We start from the raw sequence: 14,685 nt of genomic DNA, 5'->3' as shown, positions 1-14,685 counted from the left end.
AACATGGCCAATGCACAGATACTATTTAATGATTTAAATACTGCTATAACATAAAGAGAAGAATATTGAAGCAGTTCACAGCAGTAATACATAAAGTATGCCATAAAAACCATACAAAAAAGAGGGTAAAAACAGACACCATTTAACCATTGTGAATTATTGGAATTGTAGCCAGTTAGCTCAGTTGGTTAGAGTATGGTGCTGTTAATGCTAAGGCCATGAGTTTGGTTCCCATAAGGGCCACCTGCGTATTCCTCCATTGTAGGGGTTTGAACCAGATGACCCTTGGGGTCTCTTCCAATGCCACAATTTGATGATATTGAGGGCGCCATGTTGGCCAGCCCTGCAGTACAGCATAAGAGGAGGCTTGACTAGGCTTTTAGGAAGCTATGTGAAGATGAACTACCCATCAGTATCTGGGAAACAACTGTGGGAGAAGGCTTGTTTCTTTGTCTTGCTTGTGGGCTTCTCCTAGGACTGAGGAACCTCTGGCTCTCCCTATATTGTTGGAATACAACTCCCATCATTGTTGATCATTGGCCATGCTGTTCGAGGCTGATGGGAAGTGGAGTCTGGAGGGATGCTGGATCTGGAGGGATGCTGGATCCCTATCCCTGCTGTGGATGTTTGAATATCTGCTATGGAGTATAGGATGCTGCATCTGGCAGGGGCTGCCCTTTTGTTTCATTACCACAATAAGGGTAGATCTTCTGCTAAATACACCTACGGGCCGAAATGAAATAAATGGGTAGCTGGCCAGAATCTGCCAAAATTGGCCCCCTGAACAGTAGTGAAGCAGGGCCTGGTTTCGTCTTTGGTTTCAAAATTAAAATCTCCTCCTTCAACTCTGTACAGCACAGTGGTACCTCGGGTTACAGATGCTTCAGGTTACAGACGTTTCAGGTTACAGACTCTGCTAACCCAGAAATAGTACCTCGGGTTAAGAACTTTGCTTCAGGATGAGAACAGAAATCGTGTGGCAGTGGTGCGGCGGTGGCAGCGGGAGGCCCCATTAGCTAAAGTTCAGGTTAAGAACAGTTTCAGGTTAAGAACGGACCTCCAGAACAAATTAAGTTCTTAACCCGAGGTACCACTGTATCAAGGAATTCTCCTTTTTGGCTGAAGAGACTTTGGAAAACACAGAATCTGGTCCCTGAACTCTGAGAGGTGTTTGGATTACAGGGGCAGCAGGGGAAGGGAATGTTAATTTAGTTGATGCTGTTTCACTTATACCTACCTACCTACCTACCTACCTACCTACCTAGTGCCCATCTAAGTTTTACATTCCCCCTCCCCGCCCCGGTTGTGTTATTTTTTTTCTGGGCACTTCACAACTTTTTCAGCAGCCCATCCTCCTGACTCTATAAGTAGATGAAAGATTTTTCTGCTCTATAATTAGGATGGCAGCCCTGACTCGGGCTGAAAATTCAGAATGTATTTATCCACTGGGTGGCGCTGCTTGCTGTTCTTAAATCTTGGATGCTGCTTTCAGATCTCACTGTAAGCTTTAGGCGGGCTTTCTCACACAGAGGCTGTTGTTTTCTGGCAATAATCAGCGAGGTGCCATTTCTTTGTGCTGGGAAGCTGAAAACCAACTTTCAAGAGTGTCCCATTTTTATATCTTCTCCTGCCTTATAAAATATTGAAAAGGGCCACGTTTCAGTATGAGCTGTGCTCGTATCAAAACGTGACCCACCTTGCATCATATTTGTGTTTTCTTGTTCTGATGGAGGCAGCTGTGGAATATTTGGCTGGGTTAATTGAATGCTACTGTACTGCTTCCAGCCTGCCCAAGGCTGCCTAGGGGAAAGGGAGCTGCAAAGTCTTAAAAACGTAACAAAGTGCAAGAATACTCTTTGGCCCATGCACTTGCATGTGCATATGTATGCATGCTTGTGTGGTATTCATTCCCATGCATCCAAACTTTCAGAACTTGTTTATTTGGCAGCATAGGTTTTCTGGGGTAGAAGAATAAACGGTAGTAAAATGAATAGCTGCAGAGGAAATGAGATGATAAAAGACTTAACAATAAAGCTAAAAGCTACATAGGCAAACTTGTTGAATTGAAGAAAGGCAATACATTAAAAAACAGAGAGCAGGCATGTCATGTAAAGCTGAATATATATAAGAGAGAACAACGTTGCATCTGTTGTAGCTCAGTAGAACACACAGCATTCCAAAGGAACTACTAAAATTGTGTGTCTTGATGATACAGATTAATTAAATACAAATGTTTAGCTTTTTGAAATCCTGCTGTTGTTGTGTTTTGTTTTTTTTTTGCCAAAGATGCATACTTGGTATGTAGCTGTGCTTGATGTATTTTAAAACATTTTTTTTGAGGGGGGAGGAGTGAGGTTGGGGTTGCTTTTTTAAATTTAGGTCCTCTATTTTCATTTATTAGGAAGCAGTTTTATTTTGAAATTTCCTTGAATACCCTTCCCTGTAGCTTGGATCTTGGCCAGCTTGTATTTTTCTGTCCACTCTTGCTTACAAGTGCAGCCAGCTGAGTTTTGACCCAGAAGTGTTTCAGTAGCTTAGGCTACCCATAGCAGAAAAAACACAAAACAAAACAAACAAAACTGAGGTGCAGGTTCAGCTTTATATACTGGCCTGTTTGTCACAAACAATTGTGCTTTTATTGAAGTGGCTCTGACAGAACAAAGGTTCACCCCACCACCAAATATGGTAGACCTGAACAACTTGTTTTACCAACCCAACTGCAGTCCACCAGCCAAGGATTTTGGCTCACCAGAGGATTGACAATTCAGGGGAGGGCTGCAGCTCAGTGGTAGGGCAGCTGCTTTGCATGCAGAAGGTCCCTGACAGTTCCAGGTAGGACTGGGAATGTCCCTTGCCTGAAACCCAGGAGAGTCACTGTCAGTGCAGAAGGTATTGATTTGGGTGGACCTGGTCCAATTGACTCAGTATAAGAGTCAGTAAGCTGAGGCTCCAATACTTTGGCCACCTCATGAGAAGAGAAGACTCCCTGGAAAAGACCCTGATGTTGGGAAAGATGGAGGGCACACGGAGAAGGGGACAACAGAGGACAAGATGGCTGGACAGTGTTCTCGAAGCTACCAGCATGAGTTTGACCAAACTGCGGGAGGCAGTGGAAGACAGGAGTGCCTGGCGTGCTCTGGGCCATGGGGTCACGAAGAGTCGGACATGGCTAAACGACTAAACAACAACAAAGGCACATTCCTCTTTCTCCTCCTTTTTACCCCAACCTTAGGCCTTTCATCAGCTGCCACATGTGGGTGGTAGATCGCCTGTTATATAAACCTGAAATACGGTGATTGGCAGTGCTTTTTTCTGGGGGACGTAGGGGTACACATACCCCTAAACATTTGTGAATCTACGTTTGGCCTCATTGAGGGGCAGTATTTCAATATGAGTAGGAAAATGAGAGTACCCCTAAACATTTTTGTAGGAGAAAAGCACTGGTGATTGGCAGAATGAGGATTGACAGCCTAGTTCAGGCTTCCTTAACCTCGGCCTTCCACATGTTTTGAGACTACAATTCCCATCATCCCTGACCACTGGTACTGCTAGCTAGGGATCATGGGAGTTGTAGGCCAAAAACATCTGGAGGGCCGAGGTTGAGGAAGCCTGGCCTAGTTGGATGGAGCTGCAGCAATAGCCTCCCAGCAGGAGTGTTGCTGAGTTTGGGACTGTGTGAGCACACCAGTAGAGCCAATCTGGCGCTTGTTCGGGGGCACTTGTTCAACCCCCCCAAACCCTTTGTCAGGAGCTCGTCCTACTCTTGAGTAGGACCCTGGCAGAGACTCATGCCCGACTGGCATGTTCTCTCCCTCCTGGTCTTTTGTTTGGGAGCTTCAAAAGCTTTCTTCTGCCCGAACATCACAGTGACTGATGCCAATAGACATCGGCACACTTAGGGATCCGCAGAGTCTGTGCAGTTTGCGTAACAGACCTCAGTAACTCAGCATTTTGGCTAATCTATTTTATTTACATATAAACACACATGGAATACTGCAACATGGCTTCCTTTCTCTCTAGCATCAGACAGCAAACAGAAAGAACAAAGGACAATAGTCCCACTTCACAGAACACAGTAACATAAACATCCTGTCTCCATCACTTTCCACTTTGTGGACTCAAAACATACACCGTCATGTGATAGACAAAAATCCCATTACTGCAATCATGGAGCAGGAATTCTAACATCCTTGCTCCTCCTGGTAAGTGACAGCAGTGCAGCTGCCAGAGTCTGCTGCCCCACTGGATGTAAATCCCATGAACCAAGTCTTTCCAGCAGAACTGTTATTGATCACAAGCAGGGCTGCCTAGCTGTTTTTTCAGCTGGATGTTGCTCAAATGTTCACCGAAGAAATTCTCCTTTAACAGGTTTTGTTTGTGTTCCTGTTGCAAGCAAATGAAACTTTGGGTTCTGAATGTTTGATGATAGCTCTGAATGAGTCTGAAAATGGGTTTTCCCTCAAGATATATTTGGTTAGTGAGACTTGCTTCTTCCCCCCCCCCAAAGGTTTGCCTCCTTTGTCCAAAGCAATCTAAAGCTGCAATATTGACTATATCATGAAGTAGTGTTCTTTTTATGTGGAATTTGGTGGGTTGAGCCTGCGTTATGGAGATGAGTTGAACATAATTGTTAGTTCCTCCGTTGAACTAGTGCTTTTACAATCTGTTGTAAATGAAGTAAAGCTCCCTTAGGATTTGGAAGGGTTTTGAATTCTTGCAATTAATCTTTTTCACTATTGCATAGTAACCTGGTAATGTTTTAGATCTGGGATTATGTTCACTCTTAAGAGGGATCACCAACCCTATGAGTGGCATTTACAACACTTTCTCCAAATTCAGAATGTGCCCACTGGTCCAAAAAGGTTTACAACCCGTGGGATATAATATTGACAGTCCATTGAACAGTGTAATGAGGTGATGAAGATTCTCTGGAAGAATTTTTACCAAGTTGTTTAAGATTGTTGCAGAATATAATCAAAACATGTTCAGTTTGTGGTCTCTGTGTGGGAACTGGTAAACTGCTCATTCTCATTATTTGACTGTTATTGTTGTTGTTGGGGACAGTATCTTTCAGCCTTCAAATATCAGAGTGAACAGGAATGATTTTTTAATTCCTCCTGAAAGTCAATAATGATGGTAACAGGTATATCTCATCAGGGAGGGCATTATACAAGTGGGGAACTGCCACTGACAAGGCCCTGACATGGATCAAGGCCAACCAGGGATTTGCAGGACCCATAAATTATTGCCGCAGTTTTAAGCAAGACTGCTAGAAAGCAGGGACTCAGCTACCTTAGTCAAAAAACAGTGTTTTGAATGTGTTATATTTTTTTTTTAAAAAATATTTTTATTAAGGTTTTTAAACATAAATGCAAATATAATGAACAATATAACACATATCATATTTTCTTCACTTCTTTTGACTTCCTCACGTCTCCCACTCCCACTTGCATCATTGTCAATTCTTGCCCGCAATTTACCATCTTGTTTACATACTTATGTCCCATTCATTTAAAAAATAATCTAATATTTCTCCCAAAGGTTTATGATTTTTCCTCAATCTCACTTAGCATCCTAATTGCATCTAATTTAGTGGTGGTCAATTATTTATGATCTAGCCTCCATCTTAACATTCAACCAAATTACAATACTTTTTAAAATAAATCTTAAATTTCTTCCAATCTTCTTCAACCTTCTCTTCTCCCAGGTCTCGGATTCTGCCGGTCATCTCAGCTAATTCCATGTAGTCTATCAGTTGCATCTGCCACTCTTCCAGTGTGGGTAGATCTTGAGTTTTCCAATGCTTAGCGATGAGTATCCTTGCTGCCGTTGTTGCATACATAAAAAATGTTCGGTCCTTCTTTAACACCTTCTGGCTGACAATACCCAAAAGGAAGGCCTCTGGTTTCTTAGTAAAGGTATACCTAAATACCTTTTTCAGCTCATTATATATCATTTCCCAGAAGGCCTTCACTCTAGGGCAGGTCCACCAGAGGTGAAAGAATGTTCCATCATTTTCTTTACATTTCCAACATTTGCTATCAGACAAATGGTATATTTTAGCGAGTTTAACTGGGGTCATGTACCATCTATATATCATTTTCATCACATTTTCCTTCAAAGCATTACATGCAGTGAAGTTCAGCCCATTGGTCCACAACCTTTCCCAGTCCTCAAACATGATATTATGTCCAATGTCCTGTGCCCACTTTATCGTAGCCGATTTAACCATTTCATCTTGTGTATTCCATTTTAACAGCAAGTTATACATTCTTGAAAGTACCTTAGTCTTAGGTTCTAACAGTTCTGTTTCCAATTTCGATTTCTCCACCTGGAACCCTAACTTTTTGTCATTTTAAAAACTTCTTTAATCTGAGCGTAATGTAACCAGTCTCGCACTTTGTCCTTCATTTTCTCCGAACTCTGCAATTTCCAATTGTCTCCATCTTTTTCTAATATTTCCCAATATTTTGGCCATTTGGCCTCCATATTGGGTCTTTTTTGGGCCTTAGCTTCCAGCGGTGAAAGCCACCTTGGAGTTTTATTTTCCAGTAAGTCTTTATATTTTGTCCAGACATTAAACACTGCTTTTCTGACAATATGGTTCTTAAAGGCCTTATTGATCTTAACCTTGTCATACCACAAGTATGCATGCCAGCCAAAAGCATTGTTAAAACCTTCCAGATCCAGAACGTCAGTGTCCTCCAGAAGTTGCCAGTCTTTTGGCCAGCAGAAAGCTGCGGCCTCATAGTATAGCTTTAGGTCTGGCAGGGCAAAGCCCCCTCTTTCTTTCACATCGGTTAATATCTTAAACTTAATTCTGGGCTTTTTGCCCTGCCAGACAAACTTAGAGATGTCTCTCTGCCACTTCCGGAAGCACTCCGTCTTGTCCACAATCTGTAGTGTTTGGAACAAAAACAACATTTTTGGCAATACATTCATCTTGATAGCAGCAATTCGGCCTAGCAAAGAAAGTTTCAATTTTGTCCAACTATTTAAGTCACTCTTAATTTCTGACCAACATTTTTCATAATTATCCTTAAATAGACTCAGGTTTTTTGCTGTTATATTTACCCCTAGGTACTTTACTTTTTTAACCACATTTAATTCTGTTTCTCTCTGAAACCATTCTGACTCTGTATTTGTCAAATTTTTTCCCAATACCTTAGTTTTCTGTTTGTTTAATTTAAATCCCGCCACCCGACCAAAATCTTGAATCAATTGTAATACTCTTTTCGTACTAGATTCTGGCTCCTGCAGGGTCAAAACTAGGTCATCTGCAAAAGCTTTAAGTTGAATGTGTTATAAACATGCAACACCAGGTGGCGCTGTAGAGCAGGAAACATTTCTATGTGATTTTACATGGCGTTTCCCCCCTTATAACGAACAATTTAATTTCTAGCTGTTTCCCCCCCTGTGTGTAGATCCACCCTAAGTCACACTGAATTCATTGGCCACATTATCATTGCTCACAAGTCTCATTTCCTTCAGTGGTATTTCCAAGGCAACATTCAAAGGATAGTTCCATAGGCTGGTCAGGTCAGGACATGTTTCTGCTTCGTATATGTGACCTATAAGAACTTTGGCTCTTTGGGGCACAAATTGACATTATTAACCTTCACTTTTTGTTCCATTAAACTTCTTTTTAGCACATACAGAATGTGACAAACCTTTGCCTTCTCTGCATTTTTCTTCAGGCAGAGGTTTGACTGATACCGAGTGTGAGTGTGAGAGGGGTAATTCTATTTTTCTTAATATACAGCAGTGGTTCTCAAACTTTTTTCCTCTGAGCCACAGTTTCAGAATAAAAATTTGCTTGCACCACACCATTTTTTTTTATTGATAAGAAATACATTGGAAAAGAAAAAAGAAACAACTAGCAGTGCTCGTTTATATCACAGAACACAACTACTTTATAATACGATTGTAGGACACCCATAATATGGGTCATGGGACACGGTCACAACACAAGAAAATATATTGTCTGGGCAACTGAATAATACTCCCTGTACTTTGCAGTACAGCACAGGAAGTTAGGGAGACTCACACTATTATCTAAATGAGTGATAACATTGTCTTTTATGCTGTGTGGTGAATACAGTGCTAGAACATATGGAAATCCACCCCCCTTTGTTTTCTGTGGCTGCAGTATTTGTAAAAAGTAACAGAAGAAGTAAACAAAATATGTTTCTGAGTGAGCTCAAGGGGTTCCCAACATTTGCTCAAAATTCAGCCCAAAGTGTCAGCTTGGTAATACTTCAACTCAGCCTTCTAGGTATACTACAGTGATCTTCAGTTAATAAATATACACTATACTTCAGTTAATATATATACTACAGTGATCTTCAGTTAATATAAATACTGCATAGATGTTATTACTGCCCAGACAATTCTTTTTTGTTTGTTTGTGTGGGATCTCATTTTTTTTGTTTGAAAAGGGCTCTGTATTTATATGAGTACTGTATATGAAACCCTTGTCAGAGCAAAACAACAGGATCGTCTCAGGTTTTGTTTCTATGACTACTTTCTCAAGAGTACTTCTTTTGTGTTTGGGGTCATCCACTTAGGTTGTTTTATTTATTTATTTCCTGGGACATGTCTTAAGGTACTTTCATATACCATGCTCCACTGCTTGTAATAGAGAAACAAAATGAATAAAACATAGTATGTTATTTATTCATACTCTACCAAAAGAAGCCTAATACGATGTTCATTAGAAAATGTTCTCTATGAATAGGCTTGCCATATCCCCCAAAGTGAAAATCTGGACAAAGTTGTTGAGCTTTTATTTTTTAGGAACATCTCACAAAAAATTAAGTTTTGGGGCTTTGGGGAGATTTCTTAATTGCCCTATTTGTCATACGTCCGGGTTTTCCGCCTGGACGCCATTTTTCAGCTCGGTTCCCAGATGCATGGCAGCCTTATCTATATCTGCCTGAGGCAAAGGACAACAAGGCAACTAGGCTAGCAGTTGACTTTTACTTCAACTGGTGATTGGACAGAGTGCTCCACCATGACTGAAGAAACCAGTCTAGCTTAGTGGGTCTGGTGGTACACACAGTTCCTTTATGCTAACATCCTGGTGTTGCTCCCTGCCCCCTAGTATTTGCTGCCTGAAGCTGCTGCACTCTGTTTAACAGTAGGGATGGCACTGTTAATTTCCTCATTAAGTACAGTGGTACTTTAGGTTACAGATGCTTCAGGTTACCAGCTAACCCAGAAATAGTACCTTGGGTTAAGAACTTTGCTTCAGGATGAGAACAGAACTCACTCGCCGGTGGCGCAGCAGCAGCGAGATGCCCCATTAGCTAAAAGTGGTAGCTCAGGTTAAGAACAGTTTCAGGTTAAGAATGGACCTCCAGAACGAATTAAGTTCTTAATCCGAGGTACCACTGTAAATGGATATAGGGTAGAAGATTGAAAAAGAGCAAACAGGAGAGCTTTCCTTAAATACTAATTGTCAAAAATCCATTGAACCTCTTGCATTACTTTCTCTTTAGTAATGGCAAATGCAATCATAAATGAAGGGGAAATGTTCTTTTTTAAATCGCCTTCTGGATTATCTCATATATCTCAGAGTACTGGTGCTTATGTAGTCAAAATGGAACAATCCATGTTCAAGTACACTATATGCCACAATGTGTAACATTTTTTCAGTTTTGTTGCTATCAGCAATTTTACATCTATTTTATAGATACTATGTAATCCCACACTGTCTAGCAGAAGTCACCAAAAAAGAATAAACTAGCTGCTGATAACAAAACATTGAAAAACTTTACATAAAGCAGACAAAACAACAACAGCACAGTAGCTTTCAGATATTTGAAATCTTACCTTACTGCAAGTGATTTATGGCATGTTAAATATCCATTTCAAATTCCTGTTCTGTTCCTCAGAAGGCCTTATGAGAAGATGCTTCTTTATCTCAGGGAATTTTGCTTGAGCAGTGCACGGAAACACCGTTTACCTTCCCGCCGGAGTGGTACCTATTTATCTACTTGCACTTTGATGTGCTTTCGAACTGCTAGGGTGGCAGGAGCAGGGACTGAGCAACGGGAGCTCACCCTGTCGTGGGGATTCAAACCGCCAACCTTCTGATCGGCAAGTCCTAGGCTCTGTGGTTTAACCTACAGTGCCACCTGCGTCCCGATGGTTATCCTAGACAATCGATATACCAGTGAATTCTGAAATAGCAAAGGAAATGCTGTGGATGATGTAGGATGTCTGACACCGTATCTTTATCATTATGTTACTGCCATACTAAGTCAAACCCTTGGTGCATCTAGTTTGGTATTGTGTGTAAGTCTGCTCAGCCTCCTCTGTGAGATGGCAGTTGCAGCACAGCACTGCCCTGCTCCCATTGCCGGGATCCTTGGGCCAGTTCTCAATGTCTGGTGGGAGATGTCCCAACCTCTCCCTCTGGCCATGGACATTTGAATTTGGCCTGCCTGCAAACTGGCCAATCGCAGGAGGGCCTTGAGGCAGGTTTTGGATGGGTAGAGCTGACTGGGACTCCTGCTGGAGCCTTCACTCAGGTGCATTCCATGGGCTTAAATAACGACCACCTCCTGGACCCGGCAGCACAGTCGTCTTTGGATCTCCCAGCCACCCTCCTTGGCTATATGGCTCACACCACTCACTATTGAGGGTGTTGCCTTTGGTATGACCTTGCTATGGAACTTTCGGTTGCTGTATTTAGGGCCAGGGAGGAATTTATTCCTCATACTAACTTGGGATTGCAGGGTTCATGAGCCCATGGAGGGAGCTTGTGGTGTACAACAGGCTGGTGATATGCGTGCATATACAAGTTCAAAGAGCCATGGCCATTGTGTGTATTGGTGTTTAGGGGGCAGAGATAACCCCAACAATGCCTTTTGTACCCATGCTGGTGTGTAATGAGTTTAGGGAGTCTTTGTTGAGTTCAGCTGCTGTGCATTCTGTGATAGGTCTCTGTCTAGGATTAAAATGGAATACTGCTGAAATCTGAATTCAGATAAAACGAGCAACAGAAGCTAAACCTTTTATCAAGTTTTCACCCTATTGTGACAGAAACAAAAAAAAAAAAAGAGTCACAGGGGTTGCTTCATTACTTTCCGTTCAGCCAAAGACATTCTAATGAAATTAGAAGTGAATGAGCTTTTGTGGAATGATGCTTTCATCAGAAAATAAATCTGAGTAATATTTTAAGTATTGCTAACTCATTTGAAGGTGATTCGGTGATAACTGTAAATTCTTTCAATTATATTAAACCTTTTGCAATTGCATTTCGTTTAATGAAATTACCCACTTGATGGCTAAAGAAGAAGAAGAAGATTGTTTGTAGAACCAATCTTGTGGACATCCTTAATCAAGTTGGCATGGAGGCCTTAAACATTTATTGAGATATTCCATCTTGCCACTTCCCTCTTAAATATTTGCAAACAGGCGGCAAAGTAATGAAAACTGAATGAAATGCTTTATCTTGGTTTCCACAGGGGGAACATCTATGTAAAAGTGATGTGATTGTTGCAATTACAACACTCCAGCCACGAGAATGTGGATGTGAGAGAGGAAATTGTGTCTCCTCACAATTCAAGGTTTCGTCAAAAGTAGGGGGATTTGACATTCTTCCAATGTGGGGACAAAACATGCATGTCCTTGTATATCTAAGGATGAAACCCTAAAGCATGGCAGAACTAAATTATGTTTACTCTCTCACAACTTCATTTGAACTCAGTTGGTTACTAGTTAGTAAATTAAATTGTAAACATGAACCCTAAGCTACCAAATAGGTGATTCAGGACCCTCAGGGTGGGGCTGCATGTTGAAGTGGGTGTGGCCAAAGCATTAAAACAGGTGTGGCCAAAGTGTAAAAGCAGGCAGTAGAACCCTTCCAGATGGACTTATGGACTGTGGACCAGTCACTTCTGATATTGACGTGCCAGTATTTGCCTTGAAGACGTCTCTAAGCAGTGTATTCAAAGGACCAAGATGGGGAAGATGTGACTTTACATCATATGGAATAAGAGTTAAAAGGACAACAACTGGACTAATAGGGTTGGTCCCTCCTGTTGTTGCAGATTGTTCACAGGACATTAGCGGCGATGCTGGGCTCCCTGGCTGCCTTAGCTGCCCTTGCTGTGATCGGTGATGTAAGTAGCAAAATCTCCTTTTACAAACTCCCAATTCCTAAATCCACTTACAACCTTGCCATGATCAGCAGCCGTCTTTGGAGGGAAGAAAACATTTCAGTGAAGGTGCCTGTAGTTATTCACACTTTTTAGTGTAGGCACAAAATGGCTTGTGTTGTGTGTTTGCATGTGTGAATCAGGACAGGGATCCTGAGAGTTCTTTGCAGGTGTAAGAACTACACACACACACACTTATAGTTATATAGTTCTTAAGTGTGCCATTGATATATATGCAGTGGTACTTCGGGTTACATACGCTTCAGGTTACATACGCTTCAGGTTACACACTCCACTAAGCCAGAAATAGTGCTTCAGGTTAAGAACTTTGCTTCAGGATAAGAACAGAAATCGTGCAGCGGCAGCGCAGAGGCAGCAGGAGGCCCCATTAGCTAAAGTGGTGCTTCAGGTTAAGAATAGTTTCAGGTTAAGAACGGACCTCCAGAACGAATTAGGTAATTAACCCAAGGTACCACTGTATAGGGACGCAGGTGGCGCTGTGGGTTAAAGCCTCAGCGCCTAGGACTTGCCGATCGAAAGGTCGGCGGTTCGAATCCCTGCGGCGGGGTGCGCTCCCGTTGCTCGGTCCCAGCGCCTGCCAACCTAGCAGTTCGAAAGCACCTCCGGGTGCAAGTAGATAAATAGGGACCGCTTACCAGCGGGAAGGTAAACGGCGTGTGCGGCTCTGGCTTGCCAGAGCAGCGATGTCACGCTGGCCACGTGACCCGGAAGTGTCTCCGGACAGCGCTGGCCCCTGGCCTCTTAAGTGAGATGGGCGCACAACCCCAGAGTCTGTCAAGACTGGCCCGTACGGGCAGGGGTACCTTTACCTTTACCTTTACCTTTACCACTGTATATGATTGCCTCATATATATGACACACTTAAGAAGGCTTCCTACATTCATTATGCATAATGATGGGACATAGGAGGAAAGCATCTCTGAGATGTGCTGGCCACAAGCTGTTAAGGTCTTGATAACCATGTGACAGTGGATAACTAATTTAGATTTCTTTAAAATGGGATTAGACAAATTCATTGTCAGGAGCTAGAGTCAGGCGTAGGTCAGCAATAAAACGATAAAACATTGGATGGCAGTGAAGTTAACTCTTTATTCAAAGAAACAAAACAGCTCATCCCTAGTGGTCACAGCAACCTTTCCCAGTAGGTCTTGCCCCAATGAGGCAACTGCAAGGACTGAAGGCCCTCACCTTCCCACTGCTCTCTAAGGCTCTTCCCCTGGTTAATTCCCCAGCAGCCTAAGGCTTCATCATCTTGTCTCACGTTGCTCCACCCTCTTCATTTCTCTCTGTGTTCTGTGAGACTGGCGAGGGGAGGGGGAGATGGTTGTAGCAGGACTGGGAGATCCCTAGGATTCTTCAGCAGCCTGCCTCATCTCTGTCTCCTGAACCACCTCCTCTCCTGCCTTTGAGTCTGGACTGCCCTCTGCCACAGCCTCTTCCTGCTCACTAAAACCTGTTGCCTCTTCAATTTCTGACACTTCCTCCCCCTAGTCTGCTCTCTCTTTTCCCTCTGACCCTTCACTGCTGTCCAACCACCAATCCCCTGGCTCTGAGCCTTCTTCCCCAAGGGTTCCCCAGCTGGTACCTCCCACCATTCTTCTGCATCCACCATGGCATTCATGGTGGATGAGGCTATCAATGCTCATAATAGCTCTATAACACTTCCAGGCAGCAGGCCTCAGAATTCCTGTTACTGGGTAACAGAAGTGGAAGCCCACAGGTTTCTGTCTGGTCACTGTAGGAAAGAGGATGCTGGACTAGAAAAGCCTTTGGTCTGATCCAGCAGGAGTGCTCTTATGTTCTTAACAATACCCTTTTTTGTTGTGATTTTCTTCTTCCTCTTCATTATCTGTTCAGTTCTTTAAATTATTATAAACATTCTTAGCACAGCACAGCGGACAAATCCTTGCCAAATCAACATTGTTTTTAAGAAAAACTGTTCAGTTTTGTCTCTTGGTTCTTAAACTTGAAAATTGTTTCTCCCTGAACTGTCCACAGAAAGAACCTGCACGATATTATCTTGTCAGCAAAACAGCAACTAAAGGAGCCCAGTATTTCAGTTTTCATTTATGTCTATAAAGGTGCAGTAAGGTGTAGAAAAACAAAAATAATAAGACAATCGAAAATGCTTAATGTAGGCACCTTGTAAATGAGCCCTTCAGGTTGTCTGCATTTTACAGTGCCAACAGAGAAATTCTTGCAAAAAGACTAACTAATTTCCGTCAAAGTGCATTTTAATAGTTTTTTTTTTAAGAGTTTGCATTTGCAGAGCTAATCGCTAGGTAGGAGATCTATGGGATTAAATGATAATTGCACTCTCTAATTGCAGAAGCCGAGCCTGGTCAAAGTAGTGGCATGGATTGATTATGAAACTCTGGCGCTTTTGTTCGGAATGGTAATTAAAAAATTCTATATATACACCTTGTGCCTTAAGTGTTCTGGAATTATATCAAACTTAATTGTTGCTAAACGTTAAAAAAAATGCTACATTTGAGAG

The 14,685-nt window shown here is 42.2% G+C and overlaps 1 protein-coding gene across 4 annotated transcripts in view; it reads left to right on the top strand.

Moving 5' to 3' along the window:
- The window catches only part of OCA2 (OCA2 melanosomal transmembrane protein), a 161,710-nt gene that overhangs the window by 57,683 nt on the left and 89,342 nt on the right, over window positions 1–14,685 (top strand). For all 4 annotated transcript variants that reach the window (XM_083734250.1, XM_083734248.1, XM_083734251.1 and 1 more), the window contains exons 10-11: window positions 12,060–12,131; window positions 14,518–14,583. In XM_083734250.1, the coding sequence (XP_083590376.1) occupies window positions 12,060–12,131; window positions 14,518–14,583 (138 nt within the window). The remainder of the gene's footprint in view (window positions 1–12,059; window positions 12,132–14,517; window positions 14,584–14,685) is intronic.

Source organism: Podarcis gaigeae (assembly GCF_964106915.1).
Source record: "Podarcis gaigeae genome assembly, chromosome: 4".
Taxonomy (NCBI): Eukaryota; Metazoa; Chordata; class Lepidosauria; order Squamata; family Lacertidae; genus Podarcis; species Podarcis gaigeae.
This window is presented reverse-complemented; position numbering and strand designations above follow the sequence as displayed.